The sequence below is a fragment of the Chaetodon trifascialis genome, chromosome 13 (genome assembly GCF_039877785.1).
Source record: "Chaetodon trifascialis isolate fChaTrf1 chromosome 13, fChaTrf1.hap1, whole genome shotgun sequence".
NCBI lineage: Eukaryota > Metazoa > Chordata > Actinopteri > Chaetodontiformes > Chaetodontidae > Chaetodon > Chaetodon trifascialis.
In genome coordinates, this window is record NC_092068.1 from 6,778,206 (window position 1) to 6,797,072 (window position 18,867).

An 18,867-nucleotide genomic window follows, 5' to 3' on the forward strand; every position below is an offset into this window, starting at 1 on the left:
GCGAAATGAGCTCAATGTCAGTTCTAAAAACTGAAATTCCTCCACACAAAGAAAATTAAACAAGGCTTAAAATACCTGAGTGTTTAAGGGGGGAAATAAAAATGATAAAGAAAAGATAAACCTGAGCTCAACACACTCTTTTCAGATGAGCTCTTTAGTCTCATGTTAAAAAACAAAACAAAACAAAACAAAACAAAAAAAAACACCATTTAAATTACTACTATATATTTGCAGCAGGGTATTGTGTAAAACAACATTTTCAAGGGCAATTCAGCAAATAGTTCACTTAAAGCTCTTGTTAAAGTATAATGAATCTTCCATGAGATTGGTGTCTGAATGTCTTAAATGAATATTTCAATTCAGATCATATTTATCTCACATTAGTCAAATTTTAAGAGCGTATCGCTTACAACGTATCAGTCCATGCATCTATATTGTATCCATGTTTCAGTGTAATGGTAGTACGAGTTTAGATCAAAATGAAAATAGCCCACGCTGTGTCAAACGGAGGCATCCCCGAGGTAAAAACCGCTCTAATGACCGCCATCAAACAAGTCAAAGTGAGGCAGAGAAAGGGTAGGCCTTGTCTTGGGAGCTTTTTGCTCCTCTAGCACAGAGAGCGTGATGTCAGCGGTGGCAGTACTGTTGTAATTGACTTGGTGGGGGTGATGGCGTCATTTTATGCCCTGGTGTAGCCTCCTGCTCCAATAGCGAAGGGGAGACGGATCTTTGGCCGACGCGACCGTGGCTCCCTTGGCCGGGATCGAGCACCGCCGAGCCGGACACTTAACGCCGGGAAACATGGAGGCTGTGGCCGAGGAGCTGCGGGCCGGCTCTCGGGTACCTGTCACTATCGATCAAATAGTTAACGATACACTGGTCGTGACGCTGACCTATCGAGAAAGGAGCTACACGGGGATATTACTTGATTGCAACAAAAAGTGAGTGTTATTTCGTCTATTCTTTTTGTACATTTATCTCTGAAATTAATTTGCTAAACTCAGCTAACGGCTAATCTACCTTTGATGCTAACAAGTCAAAGTTAGCTGTTAGCTAACAGGGCCTCCATACAAAAGACTCGTAGGTTATTGTAGCTGACAGGGTAGCTATCTGCTAGCTTGTCGGCTAATGGCAAATTACATTTTATTACAGCCCATACTGACATGGTAGAATACGTTATTTTACGATGGTGATAATGCTGTCAATGAAGGTAGTGGCTCTGTCTCCAGAGATAGTTAATGACTTGTCTTGAACAATAACTAAAGTCAATGGGTTCATCTATAGCTTATTGTTAGCCTAATGAAATACACAGCAGCTAAAACGTATTCAGTCAAAGGGTAGGCCTTGGCTCAACACTATCCTGTATATCACTTATGTTTGGCTGTATTTACCCTTACAGATGGTATTACATGTGTGTACTAGTTTTCTGGAGTGATGTTTCAGTACAAATAATATGAAATACAGTTGCTGTTGCTTTGAGAAATAGCCCATCATAAACAGTGACTTTAGATCTGTAGACACAATGGGAAAAGGTAATAAAGATGCATGTGAGGTTTGATGATTCACAACTGTAATGCTCTTTCTTTAAACCTGGTTTGATGAGACACAGTGGCCATCTGAAGCTCTGTGTTTGACAAGAAAGGGCCCTCTGTTGCCAGTTAACTGTCCACAAACCTGTTCAATTGAAAAATACATATGTATGCTTAGACATGAATCTCATGGCTTATTGCCCCTCTTGGTGTGTGTGTGTCACATGTTAAGCCTTGTGTTGCTGTGGGTGCTGTGCACCTTAAAAGCCACTGGCTTTAGACTATTTATAGACTACCAGAATCAGAATCTGACCAGCTTTGCTCCTTAGTATGCTTAGATAGTTTTTCATGTGAGAGCTCAAGCTGTCCTGAAAATAACCCACCCAGATGGGAAAAGGCAGGCCTTGGAATAACTTAAAATAGGCCCATGTTTCAGGCCTTGTCACTGACAAAATTTGACTACTTCTTCCTTTTCAGCTCATGGAAACACATTTCCTGTCATTGTCTCCCACAGGGTTTATTTTTTTGTGTGTGTGTGCGTGCGTGTGTGTCATCATCTATGTCTATCATTCAAGCTGATCTTCGCATCTAGTTACACTGTACACAATGTGAAACTGTGCAGGGAATCGTGGCCAGTCATATGCTGCAGCCTTGTACTGTGCTTAACTAGCACTGCCTGTTCCCTGTCACAGGCAGTCCTGTTTGTGCCGTGTCAGTCATTATGAAGGCTAATATTTGGCTGCTTTAGGGGTGCGTATAAAAAGGTGAGAGGAACAAGCAGCATCAAGAGACTATTATTTGGAGGTGCCTGCCAGTTACCTCTCCTGGGGTGGAAAATGGCCTCCCCAATTGTGCACTAATTAATAATCTCACCACACATAAGCCCTGAGTAGACATGGATGCAAAAACAAACTGAAATCTCCTGGCTCCTTCCCTACATCTCTGAATCCCGAGTGATTCATGGGATTGTTTTTGTTCAGTCAGATGTTGGGGAGGGGGGTTCCTGGGCATCCTGTAGTCTCTTTGTCTGCTGTCTCCTGACTAAAGCAACACAGCCATGTTACTGTTGCCTGCCAGCCACCTCTCAAAGACTCCTTGGCAGTTGGGCCTTCTTTGGACATGTTTGCTGGTCCCAGAGTACGAAAAACAACACATAAAATCGATCAAAGAGAGCCAGTGATACTATTGCTCCATTTTTGTGGCCTAAGGCAACAGAACAGATAACTGTCTGGGTGATTGCGGACTCCAACCCCCACATATAAAGAATTTTCAGCATACAGGTGACAGGGAGAGTGGTGCCAGTGGGCTCAGTCAAACTACAACGAACTAGTAAAATAGGTTTTCTACTTAAAGCCTGTGAGAGGCCACTTTTAGGGAAGGCTTTGAGCAGTGTTGGGTGCTCTTTTCTCTTTAGGCCTGATTGAAACTGCGAGGTATTTGATTTGAGTTGCTATCCGACATGGTGAAATGCAAACACAGCATTACAGTATCGCTCTTGTGAAGGAAATTGCTTAACTAAAAAATTCAAGAAATGCTTGTCATGTGTAACAAGAATGTTTGTACTGGCTTGCATGAACTTCAGTGCAGCACTCGAATGAAACTCACTGACACAGTTATTCACTTGTTGTTGCTTTTTTTTTTCTCTTGTTCATTGTAGGACTGGGCTCTTCTGTCTCCCAGAATTCACGACAAAACCCGAGGACTGCCCAATATCTAAACCAGCTTGTGAAATCCCAGAAGTTCTGAGTGAGGAACCGGTTTCCAAATCTCCCAGCCAGGCTTCACACAGACCAAAGGATGAAAACACTCTTCCTGAAAGCAGCATACCTGCTGCACCTCCTCCCTGTCCCGTACCCACACCAGTGCCAGCTGGACAGACTCCTTACCCTCCTTATTTTGAAGGAGCCCCCTTCCCTCAGCCCTTATGGGTGCGCCACAGCTACAGCCAATGGGTGCCTCAGCCCCCTCCACGACCAATCAAGAGAAAGAAAAGGCGAACGCGAGAGCCTGGCCGCATGACTATGAGTACTATTCGTCTGCGGCCACGGCAGGTACTCTGTGAAAAGTGCAAGAACACACTGAATAGTGATGAGGACAGCAAAGATGGCATGAACAACACTAAGACTTCTAGAAAAGAGAATGCACTACAGAGTGATGATGATGGTGATGACAAGGATACCCCCTCAAAGCTGACGAGAAAAGAAGACGGAATTGCAACCAAGGACACTAAGAGACGTGAAAATGGCACCAGCCTTGACAGCAAGCGCCTCAGGAAGGACAAAAGGGGGGAAACTGAGGGGGAGAAGTTCCCCGGAGGAGACGTTATCCCCCACAGTCCTGTCATAAAGATCTCCTACAGTACTCCACAGGGCAAGGGAGAGGTCATGAAGATCCCTTCGAGAGTCCACGGTTCAGTCAAGCCATTCTGCCCCAAGCAGCTGGTGCAGAATGGTGTGGGAGAAAATGGCAAGACGCCTTCTGATCCCACCAAGGAGCAACGGCACATTCTAGATGCCACCAGGTCTGGCCTCACCGTGTCCATTCCCAAACTCAAACTAACCAGGCCTTTTACAACCGTGGGTCAGGACTTGCCTTCTCCAAAGATCCACTTGAGACCCCCTCAGAGGGAGGGAGAGGAGAGCGTGGTTGAGTATGAGGCAGAACTTGTAGGAGGCACCAGGAGACGAAGCCCCAGGGTGCCCGGTTCCTGCCTGCCCGGTTCCTGCCTGCCCCACTCTGAAGACTCAGGGGAAGGCAAAAACTCCCTGGAGCTGTGGTCGGGGAGTTCAGGAGAGGAGGCGGAGCGTGGCCACAACGACCTCACCCTTCTCATCAATTTCCGTAAGCGTAAAGCGGATTCTTCTAGCCTGTCAGTCTGCAGCAGCGACAGTCTAGATGAGTCCAAGTCTTTCAGCTCTGATGGCACCTCACCAGAGCTGTGCGATCTGGCCCCAGGTGAAGACCTGTCCGTAACCTCATCTTCTGTATCCTCACGGGAAGACTGCAAGACAGTGCCGCCGCTTACGGTGCGGCTTCACACCCGCAGCATGACAAAGTGTGTAACAGAAGAGGGTCATGCTGTGGCGGTGGGCGACATTGTGTGGGGGAAGATTCATGGCTTCCCCTGGTGGCCAGCACGCGTCCTCAGCATCAGTGGCACCCGCAAACAGGAGACGGCCAGTTGCGAGGCCCAGTGGCCCCAGGCAAAGGTGGCGTGGTTTGGTTCACCCACCACCTCCCAGCTCTCCGTCGCCAAACTGTCACCCTTCAGAGAGCTCTTCAGGTCCCGCTTCAACCGCAAGAAGAAAGGCATGTACCGGAGAGCCATCTTGGAGGCAGCCAAGGCCGTGGGCCACATGGGCCCAGAGATTACATCGCTGCTTTCCCACTGCGACACGTAGGTTAGTTCACAAGAGTTAGACTTTAAATGTGGTTGTATCACATCTGCTATTTTTGATAAATGTGTCCCTGTGATTTCTGAACCACCACTATTGATCCCCCACCTGCCGAATTTTGGTTATGTGTGCATGTTCGCTTCATTATCTTCTGACAGGGTGTAGCTGACCCCCTTCAATGCACCTGAAAGTACAACAAACGCCATTACCTTTCATACAAGCAACCACTGTCAGTCAGCAGGTGCTTTTGTCCTCTGACTGGGCTCATTCAAACAGAGAAAGTCCAATTCATTGTATTATGTAATGTCACTAAGAGTGCACAGGCTAACTAAGAGGAAACAGCTCAAACTTTGGAGAAATTGCAACAGGTGCTGGTGCATATATCGAAGAGCTGGCACAGAGAGTAGATATCCTGTTGTTGGTTTGGATGCACAAAAAAGCTAAGCGTTCTGTATTGTTGCAAAGTAGCTGTGGATACAAAAAGGAAGCAGTAGCAATTTATCACAACAGCCGAAAGGCAATCAGGTCAGACAGTATGAAGAGTGTATGGCCATGAAAGAAAGACACAGGTATGAGCAGGATTTATTTTAAGGGGACTTCAAGGGAGCACTAGATTAAAAAAAACAGGTGCACATTTTTGTATTGTTTAAAGAAATTACATTAATATCTCTGATCATTAATCAAACACTGTCTATAAGATGCCATTGCAGTCAGACCTAATCAAGATATTACTGAAGAGTTATGAAACGTAGGATCTACATAGAGCCTAATGAAGGACATAGGAGGTTTCTTTTTATCTGATCTGAACACAGTATCAACTCTGCTTTTTGAATCAGTCCATTCAAATACCTTACTGAATAATTTTTTAGGTGTAGAGTTCAAATCTGAAAGTAACTTATGTTGAAGGACTCCAGAGATTCAGCTGAGATTTCAAGGCTGAAACGTTTTGGGTCTCATTGATCACAATCTGCAGCTCCAACCTGAAAACACAACAGAACTAATTTATTCCCAAATTCATTCCAAAGTAAACTTGTGCCAAATATGCTCAGTCCACATAGTTAAAAAAAAATGAACAGCAGAAGATCTGAAATGTTGATTAAATTTATCTGGCACGTTGAAGTAACAGCCTAGCCTCCTCATTTTTCATGAGCCACTTGATCTGAATATGAAGGCACTGGTTCAAAACTATGAAGCTGATGAGATTCAGCTTGTTGATGTTGATCTGGCATGAATGAAAGATTAACTGTGAGCTTCTGTCTCCTGAAACTGATGGGACGCCTTTAGCCAGATCGTCCTGCAGGAGAAGATGTGTCAGTGTTGGAACGACAAAAACTCAGAGTGGAGTTTCTTCCCTCTCAAAGGATCTTTGGCTCAGTCCAGATGCAGGCGTGCAGAGAGCATGTTAATCAGACCAGTTAAATTTTGTCCCGTTATCATGTTACTCACTGAATTAACATTAGTTAGTGACAGCCGATATGGCCTGCTGCTGGCGATGTTTGTCATTTTAACCCGAGAACACAACAGTGAAAATGAAGCTGCTACCTGAATGTTTTATACACTGCTACCCTTTGCTAATGAGAGCAGCCAAAAAATTCAACATCTGAGTTGAGCAAATCCGGATTTGACCGACTCATGTGTCAGAAGTTACAAATGCTGCATTGCAAATGGCCAAATGGTAGGTTGAATGATGTTCGTGTTAAACCTTCTGGGAATGTGGGTTGACTGAGTGAAAAGGATTCTGCACCCGCCCCCTTTTTTTTTTTTTTTTTTTTTACATAAAATACTTGTAGTTCTGCCACGCCGGCCGAGGGACCCCAGCTACATTTATGTCATGAAGGAGTTGCTGTGTTCAAAGCGGCAAAACAAACATTCATAGCAGCTTTAATGCAGCACACGCTGTACTGCAGACTGTCAACAGGAACGGCTTGTTAAATCAGCTAATTTAAGTCCCAATAAATAGACGCACTGCTGTAGCACATTGTAAACAAGGGTATTATTCCACTGCAAGTGCATAAAAGAGGTTTTCTGCTATGTCTTAAACAACCTTGTTCCCCTGGTTTCCCAGTGCATTTTCCCTGTGTAGCCAAGCAGCAGGTCCTCAACACACACTCAAAGGTTAAATATTGTCTTTGAGTGATATGGGAGACAGACAGGCAGCTCCCAGCCCTTCTGTTGACTCTGCTATGGCCTCAGTAGCCATGAGGAGGTTGGCCGTAGTTGAGAATATACACAGTAAGGAGTTAAGACGAGCCTATATTTGGTACTTTTCCAGAGCTCAAGCGTTTTTTGTTTTTTTTTGCTCCGTCAGCTACACAGAGGTTTCAGCAGGCTGGAAAGTAGCTGACGTTCACTCCACAGTGCTCCATAATCTTCAGATGAATAACGTGACATGTTGAGAGCCACATCTCTCCCAGGGCTGAGGCCTGTGCACAGCATCTCTGACCTGCCATGTTTGCTCATTGTCTCTACTTTGTGCTCTTTCTTCTCTTCTTTCTCTCCGTGTAGAGGCTGAGGACTGACTAGAGGACTGGTTTTACTGAATTCTGAGACTCTGTCATCAAGATCCGGGAGGGGAGTACGTGAGGTTGCCACGGCTACTATTTATATGCCGTTTTTTTTGTTTGTTTTTTTTTTCCCGTTTTTTTTTTTTCTTTCTCACATGGCTGGTTGAAAAATGGCAGCCAAGGTGGAGAGTTGTTGAGACTGGATAAGGGAGCAAAAAAATGGCCAGGCATCTCATGGCCTCCTATGAACTGAACTATTCCTCTTTTTTTTATTTTCTAGGTTTAATCATATTTCAATAGAAGCGAATAACGACACTATGAGGACCCAAATATTTATTATCTGTAATGGTTTATTATGATCCACCCATCTACTACAATCTTGACCTCCCAGTCTGCTGCTGTCATTATCACGATCCTCGCCGCTGATGTCTTCACTGCGAGGTCCAACTCATCCGGCCAGAGGAAGCCGGTGGCATCTTCAAAGGAAATAACCCCCCATCCCCCACCATCGGTGAAAAAAAGTCTTACCCTGAATCCTCTTACTTCTGAAAATGTGAACGGCTCCATCCAGAGACAGTAGTGACTGTTCCAGCTCTTCTAGCGATCAGTGTTCCATCCTCGTAGCCTTCTGCGACATTAGTTGGATTTGTGGATGTATTTATACTGAACTCTATTCCTCTCCAGAATCATGTTGTGTCTCTCTTCCATTTCATTTTTCACTTTAGGAGTGTCACATCACTCAGCTTCCCCTCTCCCCCACGTTCGTTTTTCCTGAGAACCATTTTTTTTTGCATCACTTTATTTAATGCGTCACGTTTAAGAAAAAAAGCACTTTATCTGTACCTTGGTGGCCTGCTGTAAGCTCACTGTCTGAAACACTATTGCGAGATACAGCCCTGATAGGCAGCAGGGGAGTTCAGAAGTCTTTGTGGTTGACTATCCATGGCCTTGGAGATACACAAAAAACTTTTTTTTTTTTTTTTAAATTTTATGTTAATGTACGACTGTGGGTGGGGACACCAGACACGGATGGTTGTGTACACTGTATTCTCGCATTTGACTCATTTCTCTCTCAGCTTATCTGCCACACACACACACACACACTACAAAAATCCACGTTTAACATTTCCACTGGAGAAACATGGGTGAACAAATGTGTCAAAGCCCCTATGCATTATCAGTTAAAGCTTTATGAGTGACTTTGGGAGAAAAAAAACTGAACTGAACAACATGCTGTAAGAATACTGTGAATTCAACTGCTGAGTGTGCTGAAGAAAAGCTCGCTACTAGTTCGAGCCTGCAGTTATTGAGTCATCCGGCAAAAGCAGACTGCAACGCTGACCTTTAGTGACCTTTGTGTTGAAAGCAGCACTGTTGGAATCGGGGTTGGGGGGGGCAGTGAAGGCAAGAGACCAGGGCTGTCAAGCGCAGCCCAGTCTGTATTAAAAACTTACCGAAGATTGCACACAGTCACGCTCAGCCAACCAGCCTGTCTCCTCTCTGCCTCTCTGGGAACACTTTGTTCAGCTCGAGGCTGAAAACTAGCTCAGTGATTGTCAGTGAGAGAAGTGTGTTTATTAGGGGAGCAGGTAATGCACTCCTCCCATTTTGATAATCTGCGGTCTGACTGTTTGCTGTCAAGCCCGGCTAGTTTCCAGGCAGCCTTGCACAACGAGGGGTGGGAGAGTCTAAATGTATGTATGCCTGAGAGGGGAAACGGTCGTCAGGATTTTCCCGTGTATGAGCAACATGGCTATCTACTGTTGCGCACGTTGGTCAATGTTATTGGCTACTTTTTTTTTGTTTTCTTTTTTACATGTACTGTGCATAAAATAAAATATAAAGCAATACCTGTGCTGTTTTGAGTGGATCACTTTGTCGCCAGTGATGAGAAGAGATGGGGTTTAATGTGGGAGCTTATTTGTGTCCAGGTGTGGAGTGTTTTTACTGGCTGCTGAAGGGGGAGGACGCGTGCAAGATTTTAAAGTTTCATTAAAGGGGTCTTTCACCAGTTTCATCAGTCTTCAGGTGTGAAATGGATGAAATGCCCCTTTTACTCATGCCCACCCCAGTTTACTCATCATGTGCGATCTCCTCAGCCTGTGCAAGCTGTTGTAAAATTACCCTGATGATGTCATCGGGGCTATCGAGATTCCAGCTTGTGACTTCAAAGTGAAGTGTAACACTAAATTGCTTGAGTGGTTCATTAATACGGTAACATTTTTCAGAAATGTTTGAAAGGGAAATAATGGCTATATTAATGCCTCATTAGCAATTCCTGTTGATTGGCACTTAGCTTATGAGTAAGTATCAGTAATAGACCAGAGTCATTCAGTGTTGGACCTTGAGGGGAAAACCTCACTCACAGACTGTTCTCTGTAAAGATCAGCTCACTGTCCTGGCTTGCTGTTGAACTATTGCTTCTTTCCAGACCTAAAGTCGTGTGTAGACGTTGTCCTTCGGCCTGTTTCAGGCTGCAGCTCAAACCCTGGCCTTTGATTTCTGCTTGCTGTCATCCTGTTGAATCAGGTCAGGGTGGGTAACAGCTTTACATTCAGGGTTTCTGTACTGCTAAAATGCTGCTGCTGCTGCTTTTTGGTCTTGTGTCAAACACGTCCCTCCGTTCTGTGACTGCACCTTTGTGTCTTTGAGTGCAGATGGAGCTGAATGTAGTGATAATGCGTTACTGTGCTTTTCACTGTACAACAGGCTGTCCCTCCACCTCTGCAGCTTCCTCTCTGCCCTCCTCACCCATCTCCCAGGCTCTCCCTCAGCTGTGGTCATGCCATACGTGATGATCTGTAGCCTCCATGTCATAAATAGGAGTATGTCTGTTGCATAAGTAGTGTGTGCTGCTCAGTGGATAGGCCAGTCAAGGTGAGGTGACCCTCTGGCTCCCTCCTGATCAGATCATTTTACTATAGCGGCTCAGCTGCACTTCTCCCTTCTCCCCACGCCTTCTCTCATTTCATAACTCAGCTCTGTTTCCCTTTGACCAAAGCTGCCCAGGAGCACATTGACTAATTCAACAGGATGGACCAAAAGAAATAGACCAGTTCAGGTGTTAAAGGCCAGTACGAGCTTCTGCTACGAAGAGTTCAATATGAGAGCAGCTTCACCAAACGATCCATTTCTGGGGTAATTTAGCATTCTGCTGCAGTGTTTCACTACAAATGCAGTCCAGAGTTCTGAAAAGTGCGTAAATCTCCTTTTTAAGATGAAAACTTCACACAGCTGCTTATCATGCTTTGGTTTTGTTTCCACTCTTTAAGCAAAGCTTAGTGGTCTCCTTGCTGCCGCTTCATGTTTAGCACATGGCTGTGAGGCTGGTGGTCTGACCCTTTTTCTAAAATACATGTCTGACTACACTCTGAGCTTTAAAATGCAGAGGCTGAGGCTGAAATGAATGCTGTGTTGGACTGTGTTTTAGCCCAATGAGAAGCTGCTCAAGCTCAGACCACAAAGATTCTCAGTGACGCTGGACTACAGGCTGATATGAATAATGATGGAAGCAGCATTTCCATCCAGCCTGCTTTGGGAAACTGAACCTGCTGTGTATCTGCAGAGAGTTGACAGGATTGTTCATTAAGAAACCTGCAGTGAGTATTTCCCACTTTTCAGGTGGAAAGTCAGCGAGGTTGCCCCTCAGAGGATCACAGTTCTATTGTCTCCTTCATCGCCCATTCAGTGTCTGATGCCACAGCTGGAAGCGGCTGCACTGCTGGTCTGTGTTGCTTCCTGTATGTCAAAAGCTTCCATTGTCTTACGAAAATTGATTAAAAACTGCTCATTTCTGCATTTAGCCACACAAGGGAAAGGGTGGGCTTCAAGCAAGTTTGATACTGCGCGACAAAAGACCAGAAGGCCAGTTGAGTGCAAGCTTGTCTGTGGCTTTACAAAGTATTTTGATTGTCATATGAAAGAATTCGTTCATATCTGAGCTGATCGTCTGGTATTCACATTTACACACTCACATATTAAAGGTCAGGGTGAGCCCAGTGGAGACGGAACCCTGATTTACAGTTTAGATAAACCCATCTGGTTCTGCCTCTGTGTTTGTTACAGCTGCAGCATCTGTGTTGGTTTTTCTAGTTTGTGTTAAGTCTGCTCTTCCCGCAGGCAAGTCCTCGCCATCTGAGGCTGTGCTTTGAGTCGATCCTCCACACTGTGCAGGTGAGGCTGGGGAGAGGAATGCATGCCGGCACGCACGCCGCATTTTCTGAACCTAGCTGGGAGCCACACGCAAATAAACACACGCACTTATGCACAAGATGCCTGAAACAAAGAAACTGTGTGCGCTGAGACCTGCAGGCAGCACAGCAGCGGCCACTGTGGAGAGATTTGACATGCTGAGGGCAGTTTTTATTGAAGTGGAGCCAACACCGCCTTCCACTGTGGATCCCTTGGCTATGAAGTTTATTCACAGTGGGCATTTTGGCATGCATATTCCACTGTTATCTGCCGTTCTGAGATGAGTCTGTTTTTTTGTCGATTAATATTTCAGTATTCATGAATATGCGTACATGCAAACACTTCATCCAATGCATGATCCAGCCAGAATGTGAGCTGTAGCCCTGAGAGAAAACACAAACAGGAGCAACACAATCAAATGGAGAAAACATACAGCGCCTATGCAGCACAAGACGTTACCCAAACACATGCAACAGTAACCGAATACAGAAACGACTGCAAGTTTCCAGGGTACACTTAACACGACTGAACACGCCCGAGCCTGCAAACTGCTACACATGGTTGTGTTCTGTGTTGCTGTGGTTACACTGCATGTGTTGTGAATTTCCTAAATTTGTTCATCAATTTGCTCAAGTTTTATTGCTTTGCATGGTATTTGGTTGCAGATATTTTCTCATTTGCTTGTGCTTTATCTATTTGCAAGTGTTTTCTTAAGTTGCAGTGCATGGAGTTCTCAGGGCCTCTGTGGAGGAGCGTGTGTAATACTAGAACAGAGCCCCTCTAGATATTATGTAAGCCCAGAGTTTCATCTCCATACAGGTGGAGTGTGGTGGCGCACTGCAGCAGCCTACTTTACAAGTGGAACTCTCCAAAGTGGGCCTCAGCCATCTGCCTTGCCAGAATGCGGAGATGAAACAGGCTAATTGCATTTAGATAGGAAAAATCTACAGTTTATGGTCCAACATGCACCAACCAGTTCCACAACCAAGCAGGAGTACACAACTGTCCCACTGTTGATGTGAAAACACGTACACCTATCCACATGCGCATGCTTACACAACAAACACGCTCTGCCTCTCAGTAATCCCTGTATTTCCTGGACTCGATGCAGGACTGCACCATCCATCCACATGTGCTGCTTTTCCGCGGCCTCGGACTTGATGGATGTGAGCACATGCTCGCACACAGAGGGCCTGCAGTTGCGTCACTGCCTCCCCGCCATCCACCACATTTCCAGTTCGCAGCATGCGGAAGGGCGCACTACTCCTTCATGGATCAGTGCAGCGTAAATCTGGGACAAAAAAAGGGAGGCACATGGCAGTGGGATGCTGTGTGCAATTACTGCTAATGATATGCCTCCATGCAAGCTGTGGCCGTAATTAACTTTGGAGGAAGCTTGGCCTATCTGAGCTCTGTGTGAGGGGATGCTCGCAGGAACAGGCGCAGCGCTGAGAGCCAAGGCTAAGAAAGCAAACCTGCCTTGACATTATTCAGACGGCATGTTTGCTACCCCAGATTAGACATGCTGGGTGGTCCCATGTTAGGGGTAACATGAAGCGGATGTTAATGGAATTGTCCTCCGGAACTTAGCTAAAACTTGGGCTTACTTAAGAGGGTGTGGTGAAGAAGAGTGGTTGAACTGAAGGTCAGCAAGTTACTGTATAACTGGATATTGACGAGACTGAATGTTCAGCCCTGCTGGTATGTTAGTCATCATTCAGACTTCCTAAATACTCATGGTGTAATATGTAATATGATAATATGTCAAAATTATGACTGTAATTTTGACTTTTTATCCCTTTTTAATTCAGTAAGTCAACCATGGCCATTTCTATTTGTCATTGTGATTCACTATGGTGTAGTAGGCCAAAAAGTCACATTTCTGACACAGCATGAGCATTTTATCAATAACTGATCAATCAAATTTGATTCAGCATGAGATTATTTTTATCTTTTTTCCACTCCTGGCAGAAATAGGCTTCCAAAGGCAAGACACCAACAGAAACAGTAATTCAATAATCTGTGTAATGTAGATGCGTCTTCCTCTTCGCTTGCCACAGAGGATACCTTTGTGTCTCTCAGTGTGTGAAAAGGCTTTGCAGTCATGAAGAAAATGACAACCATCCAGCCTGAGGTGTCCGTGTGCTGGACGTGTTCCACCTGTCCCTGGAGTTGCTAGGCAAATGGCATGGTGGCTTCAAAAACAAGCCTTGGCGCCTCTCCAGAGCCATGCATGGGAGAGCTGTTTCCTCCTTTGTCCTTGATGCCTCAGAGTCATTTCTCACTCCTGTCATCTGTATTGACAGCCTAAGTTTGCTGGCCAGGCTTTTTTCAAATTGGGTCGTTTTATTGATCCAAGTTAATCATTCAGGGTTTGATTACTTCAGTCCCTCATTTACATTCACATGCAGCCAGCCTCCCCCTCTTACTCTTTGCATTCATAATGTAATAAGGATGATAAACACTTTATATATAGGTCATTTTCTTTAATTTATTTGAATATTATGGCTTGAAGGTAGAAAGAAGCATTAAGGAATACAAGGACGTGTGTGTCCTTGCTGACTATCAAAGACTCTAATTCTGATTATGAGCATTTGAGCATCAAAATGTTCCTCAACAATAGCCACATTATGCAACTTTTGAATTTCTTCTGTTGTTGCCAAATATGCAGCCTTTCCCAAACTCACCCCATGCAATTCCAGGAAGACACTATCAATTTCTCAAGGATCTGGGTGTGGTCAACTTGACAGTTTACATGACAGCCATTGGGTCAAGCCATGTGACCTGGGAAATCACAGTTCGGGTCCCGCCAGGAAGCAGCTGTCAGTTATGATGGACTTTAAACCATTAAACGGTGCGCATTTGTTCGTCATGTCTCCCTCCCACCCCGTGCAGCCGCTCAGGGATTCCTCAAATATTAACACAAGTGGACAGATTGAGTAAACACTGGGACTTCTTTGTCAAGGCCGTCTTTATTTCAGGTTGCTCCAGTCTGTGGTTGTTCGTGGCCGTGAGCATGCATGAGGTCCTCGCTGAATCTTCCAGGATGTGGCTGTGGTTCTGCCCAGCAGTAAGGCAGCAGCCCCAGGCCTCACCGAGCAGCTGTCAGCAGGCTCCAGAGACTGAAAGAAAGAGAGTCGCCCTGCCCCCAACTTTACCAGCCTGCCTGCTCTCACTGCAGGGACTAAAGGGGGATGGGCTCTCATACAGACACATGTAACATGGAGAAATCATGAGCAATTCCTCAGCATCTCTCTATGGTTAGATTTAAACATGTGGACTTGTATGAATTGCACTATGCCGCTGATTTATTGTCTTTCCCCAAATGGTTTAAGCGTCTGTCTCAGTCTCATGTGTCTCCCCATCTGTCCTCCTCTTTCTTCTCTTTCTCAACCTCCTGTTTACCACCTCCTCCATTGTCCTTTGACTGTAATGGTGTTCTCTTCTGGAACCACAGCCAGGCGAAACGTCCCTGAAGGTTTTAAACCACCAGTGTCACTATAGGAAGGAAGAGAGTCTGTGCGAAAGGCAAAATGACAGGATAATGTAGGCTAGGCTGACTAATGATTGTGTAAGAGTTCACTGTCGCAGCTGCGTGTTCCAAGAATACTTCTGTATTTTGTCAAGGAAATGCGGCATGAAAGAGTCGAGCAGTGAAGAGGTCAGGCTGGATTTATAGATCGCTAGCTGCATCTTAAATGTTAAAATGCTAAAGGATCAAGCATTAGTGATGTTTGACCTGGAATGGAAACAAGCTGAAATAAGGCTGCATTTGACTTTTGAAAGTTCAGACATAGAAGCTCAAACTTCAACTAAAATCTTTCTGTTGTGCAGAATGTTTAAATCTGCCACTCTAAATTGTCCTTGGTCAATAAGTCTGTCTGTGATTTGTATCTTTAAGGCTGCTTTACATAATTGCTTTGTAAGATGCAGTGCAAGCCTCAGACGACATGAGAAGGTGCAAAAAGACGAGGGATGAGTCATATTTGAACCGAGGACACAGGAACTCTTCAGATTACAGCCCACATATTACAGAGCAATTTGCAATGAAACAAGTTAGAATTTATTAAATGTAATGATATGCTTACAAAGCAAATGCTTTTGGAAATTACATTCTTAAAAGTTCTGACGTACTAAATGCGTATATTTAATATAGTATTGGTATTGTGGCTGGGGAACAGCCTGTGACATGACATAACATAACATAACATAACATAACATAACATAACATAACATAACATAACATAATAATATTAAAACTTTGGTTTGTGGGAGTTAAGAAAATAGTGATAAATGCCTGTCCCACTTATCCAAAGTGACACCTTCACAATGCTTGTTATGTCCAACTACAAGTCCTCAAATTAGGACTTAAGCACAGTACTTATTAAATGTACTTTGTCACTTTCAACACATTTATCCTACACTGTAAAAGATTCTAGCTGTAAACTAAACCCTGATCCTCCAGACGGCCTGTAATAGCATCCTAACTGAATGTAACATTACTCATGTTTTTCCCCAGTGACCATGTCTTGCCATTTGTCCTCTCACCCAGTCAAGTCAACACACAAGTGTGGTTACGCCATCATTTACATGAGAACACACACTTGAATGTTATATGAGTGCATTCTTGGAACAGGAAATTCAAGGAGACATTGCGCTCGCCACGCCTCTGTGTTTACTAAGCTCCCCTGTCACCAAGAGCCAGAGCAGTCTCTCTCTCTCTCTCTCTCTCACACACACACACACACACACACACACACACACACACACACACACACACACACACACACACACACACACACACACACACTGATAAAGAGTCATATCACACACCAATTTTTATTAAAGACACTGATTATTCCACAGTCAGAGCTGGGTGGGTCAGCTTGTGGCTCAGTGGCAAGACAATGATGTGTGAGCTGACTCAAACAAGTCAGAAAGTTCCCTTTAAAACATCAACATTTTAGTATTTACAGATATTTGTTGGGACTTGGGACACTTGGGACACATTCATAAAACCTGGATAATCTCAGACAAACAATGTAGTTTTGAGGGAAATGTCTCAACAACTGGACAGATTGTCATGAATTCAGCCATTTATCCATACATTTATGTCCCCGTCTGGATGAGTGTTATGAACTCCGGTGATCGCTTGACCTTTTTTTTTTTTTTTTTTGTTTTCTAGTCATCAGGTCAAAATCTTAATTCGTCCAACAGCCTACTTTGATTTCTAACCAAATACCTGCTAAACTAATGACAATCAGTCTTAGCTGTACTCTCTGGCTAGTATTTAAATGCTAGCATGCTAGCACATTAAACTAAGATCATAGACAGGGTAAACATTATCCCTGCTAAACATCAGCACATTAGCATTGGCACTGTGCATGTTAGCAAGATGACACTGGCATTAGCTCAAAGCAGCGCTGTGCCAAAGAGCTGTTGGCATGGCAGTAGACTCTTATTGCTAATCCACATTGAAAAGGAGACAGGGGGGCATCTGAAGTGTTCTGTTTTCACGTAGGAACAAATCAGCGTTGACTTATTGCTAAGGCTAAGTTCATTTCCCTGCTATCCGTTACAGTGAAACAGTCATGCTCATGGCAACAGTGGGAGCCTCGATCATTCATTGCAGATATCATTGCTAAGCTCACGATGTATCATGATGACTCCTTATTCAGCAGTGTCTTTGTATTTCCTTAAACTGTGTTTCATTGTTGGGCAGGATGCTGATTAATGCCTCCTGGTGACACCTGGATGCTGTGTTCCCAGCCAATAACAGGGAGGTCCTGTTCCTCATGGCCTCTCTCTTGATCTCCTCACACCACCAGCAGCGTATTATACGTATTGAACACAGTGACTTTTGTGAAATGAATGACTTTAAACCTTCGAAATGGCGTGTCTCTCTCCCACATTTGTCATGGTTGTGACAATATGAGCAGCTGAAGATCTGTGTGATTTAATCAGCCATCCGTGGAGATGGCGCTTCACTAATTGTGCCCCAGAAATAAAAATACACTTGAAGCATAAAAGAACACGGAGTCCTGCGGTGACTTTGATCGAAACACTTGATAATATGTTCCGTGAGACGGATGAGTGACGAACATGCTTCTAAAAACACTTTCCTCATGGATTGGCCCCAATTCTTCCATTTGTGGTATTTTGCAGTGAGCTAGACTGAATCCAGTCGGGAGCAGATCACAACCCTCAGGCTCGTTTGTCTGCATTTGATTCAATATTCACATCTTTAGCTCTTCTCAAGTGTGAGTGCCAATCAAATGATTCTGTGGTGAGCTAGATGTGAGCATTGTAACTGTTTAACCATTAACTGTGAGAAGGAGTTGTGTGCATTAGAGGGGGATGGTTCCTGTTAATATCTAACATGTAACCTATGACACCGTCTGTCATCGCTCATCTTGCTGCTCTCTGTCTGCACTCACACATTTCTTACATATGGTGGTATTTACGACATCGCCTATCTGCTGCTGTCTCTTTCTGTTTGGCTTTTCAAAGCTATCCTCCAATCCATATGTGCCCTCCTTCTGTATCTGTCTATTATTTTGAATCACAGCATGTTGCTCACATCAAAAGAGGCAAGCACAAAGGAAAACGACATTCCAAGACCATCGACTCACACGCAGTGAGTCAAACACAGAGATCCAGCTTTCCTCTGCGAACTGTGCGTTCAGATAAGGGAATCTAAAGAGAGAGAGAGAGAGAGAGAGAGAGAGAGAGAGAGAGAGAGAGAGAGAGAGAGAAAGAGAGAGAGAGAGAGAGAGAGAGCGATATGTCATATATGTCTGTGTGGTTGTGCAACATGACAATGTGATTTATGTCGATGGAGATGTCTGTAAAAATGAATTAGATTATTTATGCGTGCGTGTGTGTGTGTGTGTGTGTGTGTGTGTCCAGATTTAAGGCTGCAGTGTGTTCATCTGTGACTCTGTGATGTGAAAAGCAGCAGTGTGTGCCTGTGATCTGTGTATATGTGTGCTTTTGTGTAGCACAACTGGACATACGCACATTTGTAGATTTGCATTGACTCCCCTGTCCTGTGTGTGTGTGTGTGTGTGTGTGTGTGTGTGTGTGTGTGTGTGTGTGTGTGTGTGTGTGTGTGTGTGTGTGTGTGTGTGTGTGTGTGTGCGCTCAGCCCGGCCCTGCAGCTATGCTGATCCCATCTGTGGACCCTGCCTCCTCACAGCTTGATCCCAGCACCACCTCCATTGTCTCACTAATCCAGGACTATTAACA

General features: G+C 44.5%; 1 protein-coding gene across 1 annotated transcript; it reads left to right on the forward strand.

The window, feature by feature from the left end:
• The first annotated feature begins 382 nt into the window (after positions 1 to 382).
• On the forward strand, positions 383 to 9,275 carry pwwp2b (PWWP domain containing 2B). The gene is made up of 3 exons (XM_070978305.1): positions 383 to 941; positions 3,187 to 4,930; positions 7,430 to 9,275. The coding sequence occupies exons 1-2, from the start codon at positions 802 to 804 to the stop codon at positions 4,928 to 4,930; spliced, it is 1,884 nt and encodes a 627-aa protein (XP_070834406.1). The 5' UTR covers positions 383 to 801; the 3' UTR covers positions 7,430 to 9,275.
• Positions 9,276 to 18,867: the final 9,592 nt, after the last annotated feature.

What these genes read in the sequence shown, in the direction of transcription:
- pwwp2b (XM_070978305.1), top strand. Translation starts at nt 802, where the DNA reads ATGGAGGCTGTGGCCGAGGAGCTGCGGGCCGGCTCTCGGGTACCTGTC. An exon ending in TTACTTGATTGCAACAAAAA is followed by an intron (nt 942 to 3,186) that starts GTGAGTGTTATT and finishes TGTTCATTGTAG; the next exon opens with GACTGGGCTCTTCTGTCTCC.